The following is a 21392-nucleotide window of genomic DNA, read 5'->3' as shown; positions in this document are numbered from 1 at the left end:
GTTCCTCATTTTTTTGCTTTACGTTTTCAGATGAACCACAAGACTGTTCATGGTTAAAAGTCTGAGACAACATTAAAACTTGGAAATAACAAATGGTCTTAGAATTTTTTATTATATATATATATATATATATATATATATATATAAACCTTATGCTTATTAGAAAACATTTAAGATTCTGTACTATTTCTAGGTCACTAATCAAATAAGTAATTTTTCCCACACTGATCATATGAACTTTGTACTGATGGTCCCACTGTAAAAAGTGACTTAACTTTAAAAAAGTGAGGGAAAACCCGTTGCCTTAAAATTAAGTGAATCAAGTTCACATAACTTATTTTTTTCAGGTTTCAGGTTTCCTCACTTTTTTAAGTTAAGCCAACTGATCACTTTTTACAGTGATGTTCTTCTATTAAAGCACAAAATGCTTTCTGGGTCATGTTCATGCTTGAGAACATGATCATCAAGTTTTACAAACTAGTAAAAAGAAATTCAAAAATGTTTCAAATTCATGTTAACCAAACTTTTCACCAAAATTTCACCCTGATAATAAAATTATTAACCAGCATAAATTGCATCAGAATATATATATATATACAGTGGGGAGAACAATTATTTGATACACTGCCGATTTTGCAGGTTTTCCTACTTACAAAGCATGTAGAGGTCTGTAATTTTTATCATAGGTACACTTCAGCTGTGAGAGACGGAATCTAAAAATCCAGAAAATCACATTGTATGATTTTTAAATAATTAATTTGCATTTTATTGCATGACATAAGTATTTGATCACCTACCAACCAGTAAGAATTCCGGCTCTCACAGACCTGTTAGTTTTTCTTTAAGAAGCCCTCCTGTTCTCCACTCATTACCTGTATTAACTACACCTGTTTGAACTCATTTCCTGTATAAAAGACACCTGTCCACACACTCAATCAAACAGACTCCAACCTCTCCACAATGGCCAAGACCAGAGAGCTGTGTAAGGACATCAGGGATAAAATTGTTGACCTGCACAAGGCTGGGATGGGCTACAGGACAATAGGCAAGCAGCTTGGTGAGAAGGCAACAACTGTTGGCGCAATTATTAGAAAATGGAAGAAGTTCAAGATGACGGTCAATCTTCCTCGGTCTGGGGCACCATGCAAGATCTCACCTCGTGGGGCATCAATGATCATGAGGAAGGTGAGGGATCAGCCCAGAACTACACGGCAGGACCTGAAGAGAGCTGGGACCACAGTCTCAAAGAAAACCATTAGTAACACACTACGCTGTCATGGATTAAAATCCTGCAGTGCACGCAAGGTCCCCCTGCTCAAGCCAGCGCATGTCCAGGCCCATCTGAAGTTTGCCAATGACCATCTGGATGATCCAGAGGATGAATGGGAGAAGGTCATGTGGTCTGATGAGACAAAAATAGAGCTTTTTGGTCTAAACTCCACTCGCCGTGTTTGGAGGAAGAAGAAGGATGAGTACAACCCCAAGAACACCATCCCAACCGTGAAGCATGGAGGTGGAAACATCATTCTTTGGGGATGCTTTTCTGCAAAGGGGACAGGACGACTGCACCGTATTGAGGGGAGGATGGATGGGGCCATGTATCGCGAGATCTTGGCCAACAACCTCCTTCCCTCAGTAAGAGCATTGAAGATGGGTCGTGGCTGGGTCTTCCAGCATGACAACGACCCGAAACACACAGCCAAGGGCAACTAAGGAGTGGCTCCGTAAGAAGCATCTCAAGGTCCTGGAGTGGCCTAGCCAGTCTCCAGACCTGAACCCAATAGAAAATCTTTGGAGGGAGCTGAAAGTCCGTATTGCCCAGCGACAGTCCCGAAACCTGAAGGATCTGGAGAAGGTCTGTATGGAGGAGTGGGCCAAAATCCCTGCTGCAGTGTGTGCAAACCTGGTCAAGAACTACAGGAAACGTATGATCTCTGTAATTGCAAACAAAGGTTTCTGTACCAAATATTAAGTTCTGCTTTTCTGATGTATCAAATACTTATGTCATGCAATAAAATGCAAATTAATTACTTAAAAATCATACAATGTGATTTTCTGGATTTTTGTTTTAGATTCCGTCACTCACAGTTGAAGAGTACCTATGATCAAAATTACAGACTTCTACATGCTTTGTAAGTGGGAAAACCTGCAAAATCGGCAGTGTATCAAATACCTGTTCTCCCCACTGTATATATAAATAGAACCATTTTCTCAAGCTGGACCAAATGAAATGAGTGTATTTTGCACATTTTATCACCTAAAAAGAATCTTATGTGAGAACACTTGTACTGTTGATCTCTGGCTGTGTCCAAAGAAATTCTCTCCATTTCGCTCTCTCTCCCATCCCATCTCTCTCAACCGGAGAAGCAGCAAAAGATCTTAAGTGTTGGCTTTTTGTTCTCCAGGGGGAACCAAGAGAGAAAGCTTGGGCTTATTTGAAGTATCCTGCCCCGTGTGGGGAGGAAATGTCTTGTAGTGCTTTCAAGATTACTATTTGCAAGCCTGTGATGTGAGAGAACCATTCCTGTATAGTGCAGAGTACATGTGGTACAGTAATTGCTAGCTATAAGCCAAGAAAAAAGGTAAAAAGAGGAGGAGACAGGGAAAAAAGTTCAATTAAAAGATCATTCCTCACAAAAGACATAACACTGATGAATCATTTACACAAGAGGGTCCAAAAGTCTGCTTTTTGCATGATGTTTTTCCCTCCAAAATATACAGTACCGGTCAAAAGTTTGGAAACATTACTATTTTTTATATTTTTGAAAGAAGTCTCTTATGCTCATCAAGCCTGCATTTATTTGATCAAAAATACAGAAAATAATAATTATTGAAATATTATTACAATTTAAATTCATTGTTTTCTATTTGAATATACTTTAAAATATCATTTATTTCTGTGGTGTAAAGCTGAATTTTCATCAGCCATTACTCCAGTCTTCAATGTCAAATGATCCTTCAGAAATCATTCTAATATGCTAATTTAATCCTCAGTTATTATAAATGTTGTAAAGAGTTGTGCTAATCGAAAACATTAAACATTGTAATGTTTCCAATTTTTTTACTGGTACTGTATATTTAGATTTTTTTAAATACAAATTACAGTATAGTAGCCTATAAAGTGAAAAAGTTACATTCAAAAGTTGAAATTAATTTCAGAAGTACTTTGTAATAGCTATTAGTATTCGTATTTTGTCCACATTTTGCCTTAATGACTTTACCTCTATTCAAGTTTGTGTAAAATAAATAAATAATTAAATAAATGAGGTAAAATGATCAATGTTGCAATTTTTCTTATTAGACAAGCGATCTAGAAATAGTGCAGAATCTTATTCATTTAATAATTACTTTATTTTAATCTTCCACTTTGTCATAATGTTTCTTTGTTTTAAGTTTTTTAAATCTTTTTAAAAACTTTTTTGTTTATCACCAGGTTTAAAATAGATTTTCAATGTGATCTCAAACTTTAATCAGTCTTTAGAATTTTTAAAGAGATCTGACACATTAATTATGTTTGAGACTGTCAGCTCAAGCCATTAACAGATAAAGAAACAAAGCGCTACAACTTCTCTCACTCTCTGAGCTGTGTTTTAAAACAATGCTAGAGTGGCTATCAAAGAACAGTGTCGCTATTGTTTTACAAAAGCTGTCTTTCTCTGTTTTGTGTGTTGTTTTTTTTTTTTTTTGCTGTTTTTACTCCAGAGCGTTGCTCCTCATCTTGATGAAAGGAGAGATGAGGGGGGCTTTGAAAAGAATAGAAACACAAGGCCAACTCTTTTTGGCCTTTTGCCTGTCAGCTGAGGGGTTTGCTTACATGCCAGAGTCTACTGTCCTAGAGTTGAAACAACCATCACACAATAATACAAACACATACACATGAAATGTATGACCCACCTCAACACAGCCTTATGAAGGCCTTGCATCAGAGTGGCTCTTCAGGCTATGGAAGCAAAAGAAGGCAACATATTGTCGGAGGTTATGTCAACACATTCCAGAACAATCAATAGTGTCAGAATCACTTAGATGAGTACGGCTGAAAATGCACACGGCAGGAAAAAATAGACACCAGATGTACCAAAATGTGTGCTGTGATGAAATCACTCTCTGTGATGCCAGCATTTGAAAATAAATAATTCAATAAAAATCTCCAGACCAAATGGTTGACAAAATGTCTGTCAAGCTGGTTTGCCTCAATCTTAACAGAATGTGACAGTTGTGTTTCCCTCTAATTGCATATTTGATGATGAAATCAAAAAACAAAGCTACAGAGAACAACTTCTACCATATAGGGATTTCAAAAACGTTTGCTTTATCTGCAGTCTCGACAGTCTCTTTAATATAGGTGTGTGTAGAGAAGGAAGGAAAATGTGAAGTAGGGGAAATTTGACTCTTCAAAAGTTTTCAAACGTATTGATGTCAAGAACCACCAAAAACGTACAATTTTAGAACATAAATACTTTGCTAAATTAAATACTTTGCCATATTAAATAATTGCCTTTCATGTTATTATGAACATATTTCATTCATATCTAAGGTGAACATCCTTCTCTTCTCAAATCTCCTAGCATCCCCTTGCGGCCGCCGTGGGACCCCTCCTTTTGAAAACCCTGTTACGTAAAGGGAACTTTGATTTACATCAAATGAAACTTGTGCACTCAGTTAAAAATTGTTTACATGCCATTTTTACTACACATTGTTCCATATACAGAAAGGCCTGTTATAGTACCTCCCGATCCTTTTGTGGGCTGTTGTGAAAAGAGCACATCACCGGGTCATGGGTGAACAAGGCTTGGTTTGCTGTTAAGGCTCATGAGGTGAGCGGAATTTGTAAACTCTAGCATTTGGGAATAATGGGAGTGTGGCTTTAGTTGTTTTTAGAGAAATGAATAATGGGAAAGGTCTGTGACGTTTTCAAAGGTAGTCTCTGTGACGTGCCTCTGGCAGCAACATGTATACATCTGTAGAAGAGTATAAAAGGTCCACCGGGACCTCTATGGCAGTACGGCAGAACGGCGCGGACATCCTGCTCTGCAATCATGGGAAAGGTAGGCGCTGATAGTGGTACCTTAAAGTTAGAGTGACACTGGCTGTTTAAAATTGCCATTCACATGAAGATAGTATGTGGTTATATGCTACAACAGGGACATTTGTGCAGGACATTAGCTAGAAAAGACCTGATAATCATACAGTCTCAAATGTGCTTGTCACACTAGATAGAAGAATAAGACTCCATGTGCATCTTAAATTATATTGATGGAATCCCAAACTCATGGTTTCTCATGACTCGACTATAAACCATAACACGGCTGTATGTTATCTTCACTCATAAGATAATATATATAGGCCCATACAATGCATATAATATCTAAAACTGGACAAAATGAATCAGGATTTTCATTCAAAGACTTAACTTTTTTATTTATTTTTCTCTGATCCTTGCAAACATCCTTTCTACCTGCTGTGCCTTTTGAAATAATTGCCTTTCTGTCACCAGATCATCTTTTACGAAGGCCGCAACTTCCAGGGGCGCTCCTATGAGTGCTCCTCTGACTGCTATGACACCTACAGGCACTTCAACTGCTGCAACTCCCTCCGGGTCATGGGGGGTCATTGGGTGGGCTACGAGAAGCCCAACTATATGGGGTATCAGTACGTCCTGGGCCCTGGGGAGTATCCTGACTATCACCACTGGATGGGCTTCAACAATTGTATTAGATCTTGTCAGATGTTCCCCCCTGTAAGTCAATCAAACTGATGGGTTTTATTTCACACAGTTAGACACCTTTTAAAAAAGCAACGTCAATCAGCGAGCCCTTTGAAGTAATTCATATATGCAGGGGAAAAGAAACAGGTTCACAGGTCCACCAGGAGCGTTAGTTATTTGAAATGGAGCAAGACACACTCCAATGACTGCGCAGCTCATCATAATTCCATTCATCTCTGTTTTTGGCAGTGGAAGAATCATGACACTGTCACTAGAGTTTGTTCGACAAAAATGACTAAACGTCTACTTGAAAATCTTTGAAACAGCAGTACAGCAAGTCATGTTCAAAGGCTCAGTCTCAACAGCGACATGAAGAATTCAGAGTTTCGCCTCCCTAACGTTCTGACAACTGGTCTTTCAAATGTGTCTGCATTGCCCTGATTATTGAGCCTAACTGCTGGTTTTTCTCCCCACACAACAGTACAGAGGAGCCTACCGCATGAGAATCTACAACAGGCCTGAAATGCACGGACACATGATGGAGTTCACAGACGACTGCCCCAATGTCTTCGACCGTTTTGGCCACCACGGCATCTACTCCAGTAACTGTATGGAGGGCTTCTGGGTCTTTTACGAGCACCCCAACTACAGAGGACGTCAGTATTTCCTGAGGCCCGGAGAGTACAGGGCCTGCATGGACTGGGGTTGCATGAATCCCATGATTGGCTCCTTTAGGAGAATGAGGAGCAGTTAAATGTAAAAGCGGTCTGTTTTTTTAACCATTAAAGACATTAAAACCAATTAAAACAGTTTTCGCATGCTGTCTTTTCTTCAATAGGCTTTGAATTACTCTGTAGCGAAGGAAACAGAAAGTTTGTTCTGCTTGCCATTTCTCTTTCGAATGAGGATCCACTGATCCGCTGCCCAATGCACATGAAAATAAAGATCACGATTGCAAGCCAAACTCAACTTTAGAAATCTGACGTGGTTGAAGAATTCATTTTAATCTCATTCCAAACCATAAAACAAGCTGATAAAAAAAAAAAAATCAAGAACTTTGTGCCCATCTGAGAGGACAATTTCAATTAAATCTTGTTTAAATCAATTCATATCCCAGTTTCATATTACCATTTTATCCTCATTTATATGCCCTGCTAGTTCATTGCATTTGCATATAAAGCCCTGAAGCAACTAAAAGCAGAGTTTGCAACTTTTTTGTCAAGCACTGAAAAGTGCAGTGGTGCTGTCTTTGGAGAGAGAGAGAGAGAGAGAGAAAGCACAAAGCTTGCAAAGACACAAAGGGGGCGCATGCTGGCAGATCTACAGTCGCATTTACTCTATAGAACACATTGTGCTGACCAGACAGAGTTTTGTGAGTCACACACAAAGCCCTGATCCATGCTGGGTCTATAAAGAGGTCCTGACCTCAGAAATGGTTTGGTCCACTCGGAGAACAGTCACAATGGGCAAGGTAAGTGACCAAACAGTGTCTGTAAATTATACGGATCTAAACTGAAAGCATGCTTTTAACTTCAAAATACACTGCCAAAAAAAAAAGGTCACAGTTTGGATTTAAGTAGGCAAATGCTTAAGAGTCTAGGATTGGATCATTATTGCAGTGATTATTATGTTTTTAGCATGTTATATGTTTGGCAACAGTTCTTCTAACCCTAATTGATGGAGTGTGTAGTAATTTGAGTTATATTCATACATGTTTGCACTAAGGGTATTTTATGGACAAAATAATGGACTGCAATGCAAATTCAGCTTTGTTAACATTGGAAATGAAAAAATAAGGGATCTTTACTGTACCCATCATATTCTGTTACAAAATAACTTGATTCCTACAATGAAGTGAGAAGGAAACTAATTGAAAAACAGACTGCTATTAGCATAAGATAGTTCTGTTGTGTCCAATTAATATGTTTGAGATTAAATCTGTACATTGTAGACTTTTCTGCAATACAGAAGACAAAAATGTAAACAGACAGACCATAAAACATACTTTCAAAATACTTATATTGAAAAGAAAAAGTGAACTTAAAATGTACCTGTAATCCTGTATTTGTCTTTCATTACAACATCCAACAGATTACTTTCTTTGAAGACAAAAGCTTCCAGGGCCGTCACTATGAGTGCAGTGGAGACTGTGCTGACATGCAGACTCACTTTTCTCGCTGCAACTCCATCCGAGTAGATAGCGGAAGCTGGGTGGCCTACGAGAAGCCCAACTTTTCTGGATATCAGTACATGCTGTCTAAGGGCGAATACCCTGATTTCAAGCACTGGGCTGGATTCAACGACTGCATTCGCTCCTGCCGCATGGTTCCTCCCGTGAGTCTTTACTGAATAATCAGCATTAGTAGACAACTGTATTATTTAAAAAGCAATACATAATTACATCAAAATGTTAGAGGTTAAGCTATGTTGTGAGGAACTGGCGCACCAAAAATAATGGTTGTTCTTTGAGTATTTTGTACTTTTCTTATTTGATATTTTTGTCTTTAAAGATTTCAGATGTTTACTCTGTTTATATTATGTTCTTAATAGTACAATATAGATAACAAACAGGTTTACAGGTATATAACAACACTCACCTCGTCTGTCATTGGTCTGCCAAACAGGATAGATCTTGCCCCATACTCAGGCTATTGGCTGATGCAACGTTGCAATGTTGGGCTGATCAATCAGAGCAATGCTTTACATTTTTGGAGGGAATTAAGTTACAAATGCATAAACAGAGTAGTAGAAAATGATTTGACATTTTATATATAAATATATCTATTATATATAATACTGTTTGTTTCTTCCTCAGTACACTGGAAACTACAGGATGAAGATCTTTGAGCGCTCCGATTTCGGTGGTCAGGCAATGGAGCTGAATGAAGATTGCCCTGATCTGCGTCAGCGATTCAACAACGGAGACATCTCTTCTGCCAATGTCATGGAGGGCTACTGGATGCTCCATGAGCACCCCAACTACACTGGCCGCCAGTTCTTCCTGCGTCCTGGGGAATACAGGAGGCACGTCGAGTGGGGCAGTCCAAGTCCTACCATGGGCTCCCTGCGACGTGTGACTGACCTCAAATGAAGATTTAAATCACGCAACCACCTCTCCCAATGTGTCAACAGCACTGCCTGTCCATGCAGCGACAATGTCTAACCTTCAATCACCTCGAGGTGGTCGTGCTGAATGTATTTGTGATGCTTGCTGTAATCCGGCACAAGTGCCGTTCAGCCTGACTTAAGTAGTGCTATCTGTCTCCTTTAACACTGATGACCGAGCAAACTGTGTATTTTATCGGCACCCTTCCCTTCCCAACTACAAATGGAAATAAAGGAAAAATGTATTAAAATCAAACAAATTATATTTGTACAGTCTGAATGCAATGCAGTGAATGAAAACGTCAAAACGTTGACGTATGAGTATATGTCGTCCATTTATGGAAAGCCATTTGAGCCAAAACATATGAAACTAACATATTACACGCAATTATGCGTTTGCACGTAATTATGTTTTTAAGTAAACAGGGTTTCAAATGAACTTTTTCACTCGCCGGCCAATTTGGCTATAATTTTTTTAAGTTACCGGCCATTCAGAACTTCTACTAGCCAAAAGAAAAAAGAAACCAAATGAATGTCACAGCTTAGCCTATATATACATATAATTTGGATTTCATACATTCATTTCTTATTCAAACAAAATCCTGTCATCCAGCCGTCTCCTCCTTCCTCTTTCATCCGCATCCTTTTCACCCAAAATCTGTTTTAGGTAGACAGATCAATACAGTACATAGAACATCCCAAAAATTACGATTTTGGAAAATAACAATGTCTTTTCTAACCAAATGCTTTTTAATCTTCGCTATTGCTTCAATGCAAATGAACAAACATTCTGTTATTTGTTGCATAGTGACGTGCACGTTCAAGTAAGCCAGATATGCGCAGATTATGCGCAATACGCTGTATTTATCATGGTGACTCACGAGTTGAGTATTTGCGCTAAACCTGCACAGATTTGGCTTACACGAACTTCCCCAGCAAAGTGAGTAAACATAAGTAACAAGCCAAATTGGCTAGTGATTTAACAGCGTCACCCGCCACAGTTGATTTTTTAGTTGGCAGGTGTTAATTTCAAACCCTGCGCGTAAATTACGTAATTACGCGTTAACATGTTAGTTTCACACGTTTTGGCCCTGTTGGCCTTCCGTATCCATTGCCTTGATGGTGCATGACTTCATCTTGTGCCCAAGAGACAAAAGAAAATTATTAAGGAAACACAAGCTTGTTCTTTGAACTGAGTTATTAAGGAACAAAAAAAGGCTATCTGAGGATGGGAGAGTAGAAGACTTTTATAAGATCACATGATGTCTAGCAGACGCTTTGGGCCCATGAAAGAGGCCCCATATTAGCAGCACATCATAGGGCAATGCAGACTCAAAAAGGAAAAGTCAAAGTGGCCTGGTCCTAGCCCCAAGCATGCAGCTCTCTCAGAACACAAAACAAAACCAAGTCCATATCTCAGCTCATGCATTTTTCATAAGGTATGGATACCGAGCCCTTTCAGAGATAAATATCAATTATTGAAATTTTTAATTAGAAGCCCATAATTGGCAAAGATACAAATGAATAAATAACTTTGACGATTAATTATACATTTGAAAAAATTTGGCTCTGCAGGGAGCACGTTTGAGTCTCTAAAGATCAAGGAAACACAAGAAATATGCGTTTTCGCCTCAAGTAATGTTCAATTAAAGCTGTACTGACTGTGAAGGTCCGATGGCTTGTTTCATTTCCATATACCCTAAACTATTAACTTAGACCTTGACATGTGACATTTTGTGTGCAGGTTGACGTAACACCAAATCAAGAATTATTTAGCAGTCATAATTTCAACACAAACATAACTGCAGACAAAATTAATCTAAAATGCAATTTTAAGGGTCAACGCTCATGTTACTTTACAAAAAGTGATCTTATCATTTGAAATTTAGCATAACAACCTTTGTTTCGCATGTTAGTTATAATTATGCTTTTCTTACGGCTGCACCTGTATTTTCGTCTCCTGCTTTGGCAGTAACACTCTCCTCATTTGAGCATTTTTTTAACCTCTTTCATCCAAAACAATCATTGATCATAGATCTTACACAGTAAAGTTGGAACACAATAACACATGAATTAGACTCTGTTTCTCTTCATCTCTGGATCTTTTTAGTTCCCGATGAAGGCTCATTGAGCGTAAACCGCATATTTTGGAGAATAAAAAGAATTCGTAAGTCAAAAGGCACTGGCACTTTCATGGCAAGCCTCAGTCTTCTCGCAGTCTCTTCTTTCCTAATAGCAACATAATTAATCCTCTGTAGTATTGTTTTCACTCTTCCATGTCCCACTTAGTGCTTGGCAAGTCTCTCTCTCCCTACAGAACAGCCTCTTGATGTTTCCCACACTGAACTGCACTTAAGAAAGATTATTAATCAAGTTCAAAATGGCCCCGATACTTGTCGGCTTCCTCCCTAAATCTTTTTCCAAACATCTTTCAGGTACAAATTAAACTTTAAGGTCTTTTTCAGAAGTGTCGAATGTATCCAGAAGCACTTGGAAAGTACAAAAAAAAAGAAATTTATTCTACATACAAAAATTGTGAACATCTTCAGAACACTCTTCTCACCATAAGCATCACTATTTTGTGGAGCGTTATAGTACTTTTAAGTAAACATGACAAGGCCTTCTGTAGCAGTTCAGGACAAAGTCTGTCTGTCCCAGGTGAATTTTACAGTAGTAACAGGGAAATATCTACAGTTCTGCACATTATTTATGATTTAAAGGCAATGAATATTAAAAAAAAAGGAAAAAGAGAGAAGTAAAGAACAGGAAATGTATGTTTTTCCTTTGTTTTCTTGTCAATAAAAGCAACTGACACGACAAAGCAGCATGAAAATAGTAGTTTCTTGTTTCATTATTAATACAGTTGTCTTATGTTGTATATGACCAGCACTATGCCACATGAAAATGGTCCTTTTTCCGCAAAAATACAGTTTTATTATGTAATGTTGTATATGACCAGCAGTGTGCCACATAAAAAAAGATTATTTCCCGATTATGTTCGAAGTTATGTGTACACAATATGCTGTAATTCAGCACAAAGATTTTTAATGCTCTCATTTGTACCAGGAAATGTCATTTTGAAATTGCTACTGGATTTCAAATATTAAATATTACATAAATATAACATTGGCAGTTCGAGAAGTCAGTTCGAACTCAGTACTGGGGTAGAATTGGCATTATATTTGCCATGAAACATAATACAACGCACAAATCATAACAAAAATTACAACATGAACAAGAAGATGGATCGAGGCTTTAAGCAAAATCCCTTATCCGTCTGTGTGGCATGACCTTTCATGTGTTTTTTCATAGCTTTAAGTTCAACTGGTATGTACTGAAAACAGGATACACTTGACTAAAAGTTGAAGTGAAGTCTCTTTGCCCCTTGAGACAGTCCAAATTATGGGAAAAACAAAGGAACATTAGCTATAAAGGGTCTTAAAGTGATGGGTTTACAGAACAGCTCTATGCACGTATGATTTTCCATGTATTCGCACTTAATCGAAATACACTGCCTGATGGAGTCTTTAATTGGGTTTTAAGTGGGTGAGTTTTACTTAAAGACTCTAGCTGGTGGTTCTGCGTCCAGGAAGAAGCTGCGCCACTGGAAGATTCTCGTGCAGATACGTCATGGTGCCCTGCTCAGAGAAGTCTGCAGCTGTGTGGCCTTCGCCCCGTAAGACCCACTTGGTAGTGAGAAGCCCTTCCAACCCCACAGGCCCACGGGCATGAATACGGGCCGTGCTGATGCCAACCTCCGCACCTACCAAGCACCACAGGGTCATTATTAGGCAATTAAAAGGGAAATATTTAAATTAAGTGGTTGGGGGGAAAAAGAAAGACACTTACCGAGACCAAAACGATATCCATCAGCAAACCGTGAGCTGGCATTCCAGAAGACACAGGCACTATCCAATTGCTGAAGGAACTGCTCAGCTGTTTCCTCTACACAGAGCATATGAAAAATAAAGATAAATAATTGATTAAATATATTTTTTTAATTAGATGTCAATGCATGTATGGAAGCAACAACAATCTTTCCACTAGATGGCACTACAGCACTGCTTTTTTGTTCACAACAAATTTCTTAACTTTAACATTAGCATAGTGTGTAACTTTATTATTAACTCACTAAAGTGTCTGGTCTTATGATACATGATTATCCACCACTAAAGGACAGGTATATGGTCAGCCTTACCATTTTCCGTGACAATAACATCAGTGTGGGAACTGCCGTATTTATGAATGTGATCAACAGCCTCCTGCATACTGTCCACCACCTCGATACAGCACTCCAGATCCCCGTATTCGGTACGCAGAGATTTCACCTCTGATGGACTGAAGGTCAGGTAGGATGCAAACTTGGGTCCAGCGTGGATCTTCACCTACAGGGGTCAAATCATCAATCAGTTTAAGAAAATGTAGTAATAAACGTAGACTCTCATTTTGTAATATGCAGAAAAATAAAAAAAAAGCCTGTTTCCACATAAAAACAAAAAACAGTAAATAGTGAGATTTTTTTTATTTATTTTTTATACTTATAGTCAGCAAGGACACATTAAATTGATGTAACTAAACATATTTATAATGTTATAAAATAATATTTCAAATAAAAGCTGTTGGAACTTTCTATCAGAAAAATGTTTTACAGAATTAACAGAATAAATCCATCGATGAGCAACAACAACAAAACAACTCATGTGACTTTGCCTCAACAGAGAATGTGATTGGATAACTGGACTAACAAGTGGATCGGTTTCATTGCACGGCATCTCAAATGTTGTTTTAGTTATTCTGAAATGCCCGAGCCAAAGTCTGTCATCAATTATTTGGTATAATGACCTCCCTGAACTGTTTCACGATTGCATTCACAAACATCAGGCATCTGAACGCAAGATAGCATGACAGTGTTTATTGCATTTCGTCTGCACAAGTCATTTATGATGTAGGATAAAAGAGCCACAGTGGCTTTCCTGATTGCAGCAACCTTTTTTATTAAAGATGTTTTGTGGCAATTTCCCAGGAAGTGATGATTTTGTTCTCTTGAACACATGGAATGGTAATAGTGCTTCGCAAAATGTTTTATGTGATATTCAAATTTTGCGTACAAGTTAAATGAGCAACTTTGAATGGAAACATAGCCACTGACAGTCTTACATGTTCTGTTCTCAGCATGTCGATGATCTGATCAAACACTGGTGTTCTGAGAAGATCTCGATGCACCAACAGGGTTTCCATGGCGTTACAGGCTGCAGGGTAGTCACATTTGGAGTCTCGGACTAGAAAGATGAAACATAACTAGAGTAATTTATACCGTTACAAACAATAAAAAATAAATCCCACATACAGTAGTTTTACTTTATAAACATAATCCACACTAGTAAATCCTCATTGGCAGTCTTACTGATCTTGATGGCTTTGTCAATACTGGCCTCATGGTCCACATAAACATGGCAGATCCCCTCACTATGACCAAGAACAGGGATGCCCTTTGCTGAACGCTGAATATCTCTGACTAGCTGAGAGGAGCCACGGGGAATGATCAGATCAATCATCTTCTCCAGCCGGCACAGATCCTCCACCTCTTCACGTGTGCTCACCTGCCACACAATATATCATTCTTGAATGACTAATATACATATACAGTTGTAATTAAGATTATTCAACGCCCATTGCATTTCATTTCATTTTGAATTTGGGGAAACCACTTGAGACATTTGTTGTGTTCTGTTTCAATTACTTTTGCTTGATTTGTTCATTGCCAACAGCTGCAATTCTGTACATTTTGCCAATACACCTGATTTGCAATGGGAGTTGAATAGTTTTGATTACATTACCAATCAGAAGGTCAAATTTTTTTTTAATTATTACTAATATGCAGCAAGTATGCATTAAATTGTTCAAAAGTTACAGTAAAGACATTTATATTGTTACATACGATATCGATTTCAAATAAAGCAGTTCTTTTGAACCCTTTATTTATCAAAGAATCCTGAAAACAATGTGTCAACTGTTTCCTCAAAAAATTTGAAAAGCAGCACAGCAAGTTTTCAACATTATTACTAATAAATGTGACACTAAAGCCTGAAATAATACTGCTGAAAATTCAGCTTTGCCATCACAGGAAATAATTACATTTTAAGATATATTACAATAGAAAACAGTATTTTTAAATTGTAATACTATTTCAGAATATTTGATTTTACTTCATTTTGTATTGAATAAGTGCAGCCTTGGTGAGCGACTTCTGTAAAAAAAAAAAAAAACTACTAATGCCAAACTTTTGCACAGTAGCGCGCGTGTGTGTGTGTTTGTGTAAGGTAAAAATCTACTGTGCAAAAGTGTTTAATTTACCAGCTGGATGGCGTCTTTCACTCCATGTAAGGACAGGGCCTCCTGGGCGAGCTCATGCAGGATGCGATTTGTGTTGGCTGCCTCTTTGCCACCTTTCAGCAAAAGAGCATTTCCACTTGCAATGGCTAAAGCAGAAACCTGTTGAGATAAACAAAATTTAGTAATTTAGCAGGTTTATAAAAGGTGACTTACAGTACACATACTGGTTTCTCAATCTCAATGAAGCAACCTGGAGCCTTGGCTACTGTCGGGGTTTGAACCAACAACTTTTCAGTTTACAGCCCAGATTTTTAAGCACCACCCAAACATAAACATGCTCACAAAAAGGAAAACCAATGCATTTGGCATGCATTTTGTGCACCTGACCTGAGGGAGGCAGTCTGGCCGTGACTCAAAGATGACCAACAGTACTCCTATGGGGACTGTGATCTGCTCCAGTTCCAGGTTGTTTGCCACACGGGTCCTTCGCAGAACCCTGCCAACGCTGTCCTGAGAGGACACTGCGATCTGGCGCAGACCGATGGACAGACTGTTCAGCTTTGATGATGACAAACTGAGTCGCTTCAGCAAGGCTGGAGACAGACGACCTGTAACATCACAGATAAAAACTGACTGATATGCAACTCCAATTGTGGGAAATTACATTGCACGTGGTCTAGAGAGAAGCAATCACTTCCTGTTACCTGTGCTGGCAGCATGCTCCATGTCCTTTTTGTTGGCAGATAAGATCTCGTCTTTCCTCTCGGTGAGGAGATCAGCAAATGCACAGATGATGTCACTTCTCTGTGGACAAACAGAATGATTTGACGCAGGTGCTGTCTATAGATGTTAAGATGAAAATAACCCAGAATATTTCATTTTAATGCAATGATTCAATGGTTTCTGGGAAAATGGGCACACATGATTCCAGATAGTGGTTTAAATGTTTAGCTAACCTGTTCTGGTTCAAGGGAAGCAAGTGTCCTGCCAGCACAGCGAGCCATTTCTGTCTGCTGCTCAACTGTAGGGCCTGTGGATGAAGAAAAGTGGCATCTGAGGACTTTTAACAGATAAGGATAAACATATCATGTCAGACGAAAACTGATTCAGTAGAACCTGAGATAGCTTACCAGCTGGCTTGACCTCAGAGAAGAATGTTCCAACTTTTTTGCCCTCAACAATGTCAGTGATCACATGACCTGTGACTTTGGGGTGTGTACCATTAGCAATGACAACAGAAGTCCCACCTTGGAGGGCCCAGAGGGCAGCTTTCACCTAAAGTTTAGAGAAAGCACAGACTGTCATTTTTAGGCATTCATACTATCAAAAGCTACATTGTGTTTCTATATCAGATTCCCTTTCTGTAATAATACCTTAGCTTCCATTCCTCCAATGCCGACCCTGGACTTTGTGCCATAGGTTATGGAATGCTGGTCCCCAGGGTAAAATGTGTCCAGGAGCTTGGCATCATCTGACCCCGGTGGGCTGTCGTAAAGGCCTAAATAAGTGGCAAAAGAGGACAGAGAGTAAACAGTTGAGTTTAAGAAAGATTTCAACCAAAAATGTATAGCCTGCCTTTGTTTACTCTGTCTGGAAAGTTTCAGAAGATTTTTAATGTTTTTAAAATAAGTATCTTCTACTCGCCAAGGCTGCATTTATTTAAGGAACTTACTACTCCAGTCTTCAAACGAAGTTAGTTTTTGCCTGATTTTGTTGGAAATTACCACTGAAGTATATCAGGGCCTTAACAAGTATGGTACTGATCTAAACATTCAATCTGAAATCTCACCCTCTACATCAGAGAGAGCGATGAGAAGGTCAGCCCTCATCTCCACGGCAAGCCGCGCTGCAAGACTATCGTTATCCTTGATGCTGATAACCTGCAGAATGAAAAAGAGAAATATAGAGTGTTAAAAAAATGAGTCTCAAAAGAGCAAATTAGATAAAATAGCCCTTGTTTTTTAAAACCCACAAAGCAAGACATCATCTCTATATTTCAAGCATTTATCACTAAACTATGACAATAAAATGGGTGTGATGCACAATGTCTAGTCTATGAAAAGGCAGAATTCCACATGAAACCACATTAGAAGCCGCAGCCAGTGCATGATAGAGCAAGTGTAGATGAGCTCAGAGAGTAAGCGACAGTACTGTGAATGAAGTAATGTTAGTTTCTTTCCAGTTTCTACAGGAATGGAAAAACCCTCAGGCTACAACAGTGCAGAAGACAAAGATCAAGCCTCTGTATTGCTCTGCTCTGACTCCCAGCATGCATCTGTAAAGCCCCTTCCCAGCATGCAGTTCCAAAAGGAAGAGGATGGGTGGCAAGGCTGCTGGGAAGACTCTATCTCCCTATTCGTTTTGCTCTGTACCCACATTTACCCCCTGTAGGTCGCTGTTGGGTTCTGGGGGAGGCACCACAGCATCGTTGGTGTTGATAATGGGAACGATGTTCATACGCAGCAGCTCGTGAAGGGTGCTGTTCAAGTTTCGTCTTTTCTGGTCGTCGTGAAAGTCCAGATTTGTTACCAGGATCTGAAGCAACAAAAATATGAATAAGAGTGTATTTTGAAGTGTCATCATGCATATGTGAGTGTGCGTATGTACCTGGGCTGTACAGGTGCTGTACTGAGTGAACATTGCTTCATACAGAGCCATAAGCCCACTTTGTCCCGCAGCGGCACACGCTCTCGCCTCTAGAACCGGCAGTGCCTGACAGAGGAAACACATTCAACTTTAGCTTCTTAACTTCTTAAAGTTAAAAGGACAGTTCACTCAGATAAAACATGCTCGCTTGACGTACGAGAGAACCAGTGAGGTTTGTTCATTTGTTCTCACACGTCAGGCAAGTATGGTTGAAGTACGGTTTCATTTACCAGATTTGATGTGATCTATTTGTCAAGTCAAGTCAAGTCAAGTATATTTGTATAGCCGAGCGCTTTTCACAATACAGATTGTATCAAAGCAGCTTCACAGTATTAAATTAAAATAATACAACAAGGTTTGTTTCTAGTGGAATTTATTGATTGATAAAATCAAATTAAATATTTGTGTGCTATGATCAATGTTTATATGTGAATAAAAGCCTAAATTAAATCCGTTCATCATATGAATTGACAGTCTCTTCAGGAGCCTGCATAAAACCACTCGATTCATATGCATTCATTTGTATGTCCTCACCATATCTTTGAGCTGATTCTGGCCTGAATGCAGGGCTTGTCTGACGCTCTGTGAGAGAAGAATTTCGTGCCTCAGCCTTTGTTTTCCAAATGCTACAGCGCCACTGGTCACGATCATCATCTCTCGACCCTGATTCTGAAGCACGGCCACCTTAAACAATAAAAATTCAGAGTCATATTGTGTCAACAACAAAATACTGCATAACGCCTTCTTGTTAGTAAAATGTGTTACATCACAGACTTATTTGCAAATCCTTTACCTGTTCTACTATTGAAGCAAGTCGGCCCAAAGCGAGGCCGCACTCGTCGCCGCGGGTTACGACGGCACTCCCCAACTTGACAACGATTCTTTTGGCCTGGCGCAGCTCACTGCGGTGGGCAAAGGACTTACCGTGCGCCCGTGCCAGTGGCACTGTAAAAAAAGGCACATTACTCCACTGACGCACAGCATGGAGTGTGAGAAATGGGAAGGAAGAGGGATCTGCATGGGAGAGAGAGCCGGGAAAGAACCCAATGAGGAGCCACGCCATGCAGGAAAGCCGTGAGTGCATAGATGTATTGTGTTAGTGTGCACTGATAGTATCACCGATGAATATCAGAATAATGGGGAAATGGTGAGAGACAAGCAGGAAACAGGAAGTATGAAGTGCATGTCCATAATGTAACAAATGGCATTGTATACTATGAATAAATACCGTTGACAAATTGCCTATGTTCTTCTATTCCTGCTAAATGCATAAATGTAAACAAATGAACACTATGCTGGTCCCCCTGGTATTCCAAAAAAAAAAAAAAAAAAAAAAAAAAAAAAAACTGATTTAAAGACAGTAAAAGTCATTATTGACTATATTTACTTAATTACTTATTTAATGTCCCTTGTCTTGCAATTCAAAATGAATCAATGCATGTTTTCATAATCTATAATCTAAAATGTAATAACTTCCTCTGTTTCTCTTTAACTGGAGTAACCATAGCCACATGAGCAAGGAAAAAAATGGTTCATGATCCAATCAACTTCCATTGAAGTCTAATCTAATTATACATATATTTCTAATTATATATAAATATTTCATAGTTAAAAAACATTTGATTTGTTTTAATAATGTTTATAAAAAATATGAATATAAATATATTACTTTAGTGTATATAAAGATTCTGTGAATAAATTAACAATAAAATGTCTAAAAACTAGGCTAAATTCTACTGTTTTAAATGCTACAAGTGTAGAGTAATGTACAGTATGAAAAGTGGATTTTTTTATTTATTCTGAGATTAAAAAGATTACACTTAAGAGTTATTAAATACTTTAAATGACTGCAAAAGGTTATCTAAATGTAAAAAAATATATGTTTTGAGTAATAACAGTGAATCTGAAATCACACCCTTTACATCAAAGAGAGCAAAGCTCTCTATGGGATTCCAGAAAATTAAACAAAGCATGAAATCAATGTTGACTATATTTTACTTATTAAATATCCCTGGTCTTATTATACAAAATTCATCATTGCTCTCATTATGTTCTCATAATCTATAATAATCATAATCTAAAACGTAATAACTTTCTCTGCTTCTCTTATGCTGATGTAAACAAAGGTTCATTAGCAGATAACATTACAGTCTAACTTTCATGACCCAACATTTTTTCAATTAATACATTTAAGTCTCGCCCTACATTAAATTCCAGCTAAACATAATTTTTAACTCTTAAATTTCACATAACAGAGGATAAATAAAAAATGCTACATTATGTCAGTGCAGTCACAAAAGTTATCTGGAATCAAAGTCAAAGCAATCAAATGAAGAGAACAGAAATCTGGGACAAGCCATTCACAAAGCTGTGAGCTTGTAAAGTACAGCGACCACCAAAGCCCCACCGCATTCTTTATGAAAGAAAATAACATACTAAAAGGTGCCACATCAGCAAAGCCAGACAGCACAACCAAACGCTGACAGGACAGAACTCAAAGAAGAGCACCGACCCAGTGAATGAGACCGACAGACGTGCTGTAAATTAGGAGCAAGGGTCATGAAACAACTATTTGCATCTCCATATTTTAATTACTGACTGATTTTAATAAATAAGAAACAAGGAATACTGATATACTGGATGGTACAGTCAGTCAGTGTTGCAAACTTTTCTTTATATTACCCTACATATTTTTCTTTCTTTAAAGAGGTAGGCTATGGGATGCAAGGCACATAAATAATACACAAGTACTTACTTTTGCCTTGTGAAGCAGCTCTTCTGAAGGTTTGCAGAGCATTTGGTCTCGCTAAAAGCCGAGAACATGAGAACATCTTCTGGAGATACATGGTGACCAGATCTGTACAACTAAAACATAGCCCAGATATTTATATTTCAGATATATATATATAAAAACAATTAATCTGATCAATTCACTTAGGCTAGATCCTAGGCAAGTCCTCCCACATAAATGAATTATGTGAGATATGATGTGATCATAATTTCTTAAACTGAATGTAAATGTAAACAAAAGCTTGATCTAAAACATGAATTCAACACCCAATTGACCTAGTAACGTTAGCCTAGCGTTCAATTCAAATTCAAAGACAAGTGCTGTGCTGAAGGAAAGTTGTCACCAGGGTTTGATGTTTTTTATTATTATATTAATACGATTTTTAATACGTTTTGTGCATATATGCTTAATACTGTATAAGATCTAAGTGCATGGTATCTACAATAATATTTAACAATATTAAAAAACAACGAGGTTCAGGAAACCGTTACAATAATCAATATGATTAATAAACACAATCAATACAGACATTAAAGAACAACACGTCTGATTTCTTCAGTAAACTTTCTTAAGAGACACGTTGGCTGATGCAAGAAGGAAGAATAAATGGCCCAGCATGACATTTCTAATGCAAAAGCGATCGTGCAGTATCTTAATGTGTAAATATCATCTTACATACCTTAATCTGCTAAATAAATATTACTTATTCAATTCAACTTCACTGCCACTGCTGCTCTTCAGTGCCACATCAACTCTCAGCAGCTGCTCTCATGAATTCGGCCATGTTGACGTTCATCCACGTTGATACGCAAC

General features: G+C 38.3%; 3 protein-coding genes across 4 annotated transcripts; 2 read left to right on the top strand and 1 right to left on the bottom strand.

Moving 5' to 3' along the window:
- The first annotated feature begins 4923 nt into the window (after positions 1-4923).
- crygmxl2 (crystallin, gamma MX, like 2) lies at positions 4924-6525 on the top strand. The gene is made up of 3 exons (XM_084433861.1): positions 4924-5045; positions 5495-5737; positions 6186-6525. Exons 1-3 carry the CDS (start codon positions 5037-5039, stop codon positions 6456-6458), a joined length of 525 nt encoding a protein of 174 aa, XP_084289987.1. The 5' UTR covers positions 4924-5036; the 3' UTR covers positions 6459-6525.
- Positions 6526-7081: 556 nt separating this feature from the next.
- crygmx (crystallin, gamma MX) lies at positions 7082-9051 on the top strand. Its single transcript, XM_084433860.1, has 3 exons — positions 7082-7175; positions 7796-8038; positions 8520-9051. The coding sequence occupies exons 1-3, from the start codon at positions 7137-7139 to the stop codon at positions 8793-8795; spliced, it is 558 nt and encodes a 185-aa protein (XP_084289986.1). The 5' UTR covers positions 7082-7136; the 3' UTR covers positions 8796-9051.
- A 2252-nt stretch (positions 9052-11303) lies between these two features.
- Positions 11304-21392, bottom strand: aldh18a1 (aldehyde dehydrogenase 18 family, member A1). 2 transcript variants are annotated; one of them, XM_084433688.1, is made up of 18 exons: positions 21259-21392; positions 20544-20653; positions 18582-18733; positions 18323-18472; positions 17750-17854; positions 17519-17677; positions 16932-17022; positions 16516-16640; positions 16273-16417; positions 16099-16172; positions 15847-15946; positions 15530-15750; positions 15164-15301; positions 14214-14409; positions 13967-14088; positions 13008-13194; positions 12659-12754; positions 11304-12572 (listed from the first exon to the last, which is right to left on the bottom strand). In XM_084433688.1, the coding sequence occupies exons 2-18, from the start codon at positions 20632-20634 to the stop codon at positions 12376-12378; spliced, it is 2349 nt and encodes a 782-aa protein (XP_084289814.1). In that variant the 5' UTR covers positions 20635-20653; positions 21259-21392; the 3' UTR covers positions 11304-12375. The 2 variants fall into 2 exon arrangements, with proteins under 2 accessions (XP_084289814.1, XP_084289815.1); XM_084433689.1 differs by having other exon boundaries at positions 17525-17677; positions 21259-21389.

This window comes from Rutilus rutilus (assembly GCF_951802725.1).
Source record: "Rutilus rutilus genome assembly, chromosome: 16".
Classification (NCBI taxonomy): domain Eukaryota; kingdom Metazoa; phylum Chordata; class Actinopteri; order Cypriniformes; family Leuciscidae; genus Rutilus; species Rutilus rutilus.
Note: the sequence above shows the minus strand (reverse complement) of the source record. Positions and strands in the feature narration are given on the sequence as shown.

Bases quoted from the DNA above. Each gene is read 5' to 3' on its own strand.
- crygmxl2 (XM_084433861.1), top strand. The intron at 5,738-6,185 runs GTAAGTCAATCA...CCCACACAACAG, and splicing joins CTTGTCAGATGTTCCCCCCT to TACAGAGGAGCCTACCGCAT.
- crygmx (XM_084433860.1), top strand. From the start codon at position 7,137: ATGGTTTGGTCCACTCGGAGAACAGTCACAATGGGCAAG. The intron at 7,176-7,795 runs GTAAGTGACCAA...AACATCCAACAG, and splicing joins GAACAGTCACAATGGGCAAG to ATTACTTTCTTTGAAGACAA. The intron at 8,039-8,519 runs GTGAGTCTTTAC...TTTCTTCCTCAG, and splicing joins CCTGCCGCATGGTTCCTCCC to TACACTGGAAACTACAGGAT.
- aldh18a1 (XM_084433688.1), bottom strand. From the start codon at position 20,634: ATGTATCTCCAGAAGATGTTCTCATGTTCTCGGCTTTTAGCGAGACCA. The intron at 17,678-17,749 runs GTACATACGCAC...TTGTTGCTTCAG, and splicing joins ACAGCACCTGTACAGCCCAG to ATCCTGGTAACAAATCTGGA. The intron at 14,089-14,213 runs GTAAGACTGCCA...TCATCTTTCTAG, and splicing joins TGACAAAGCCATCAAGATCA to TCCGAGACTCCAAATGTGAC.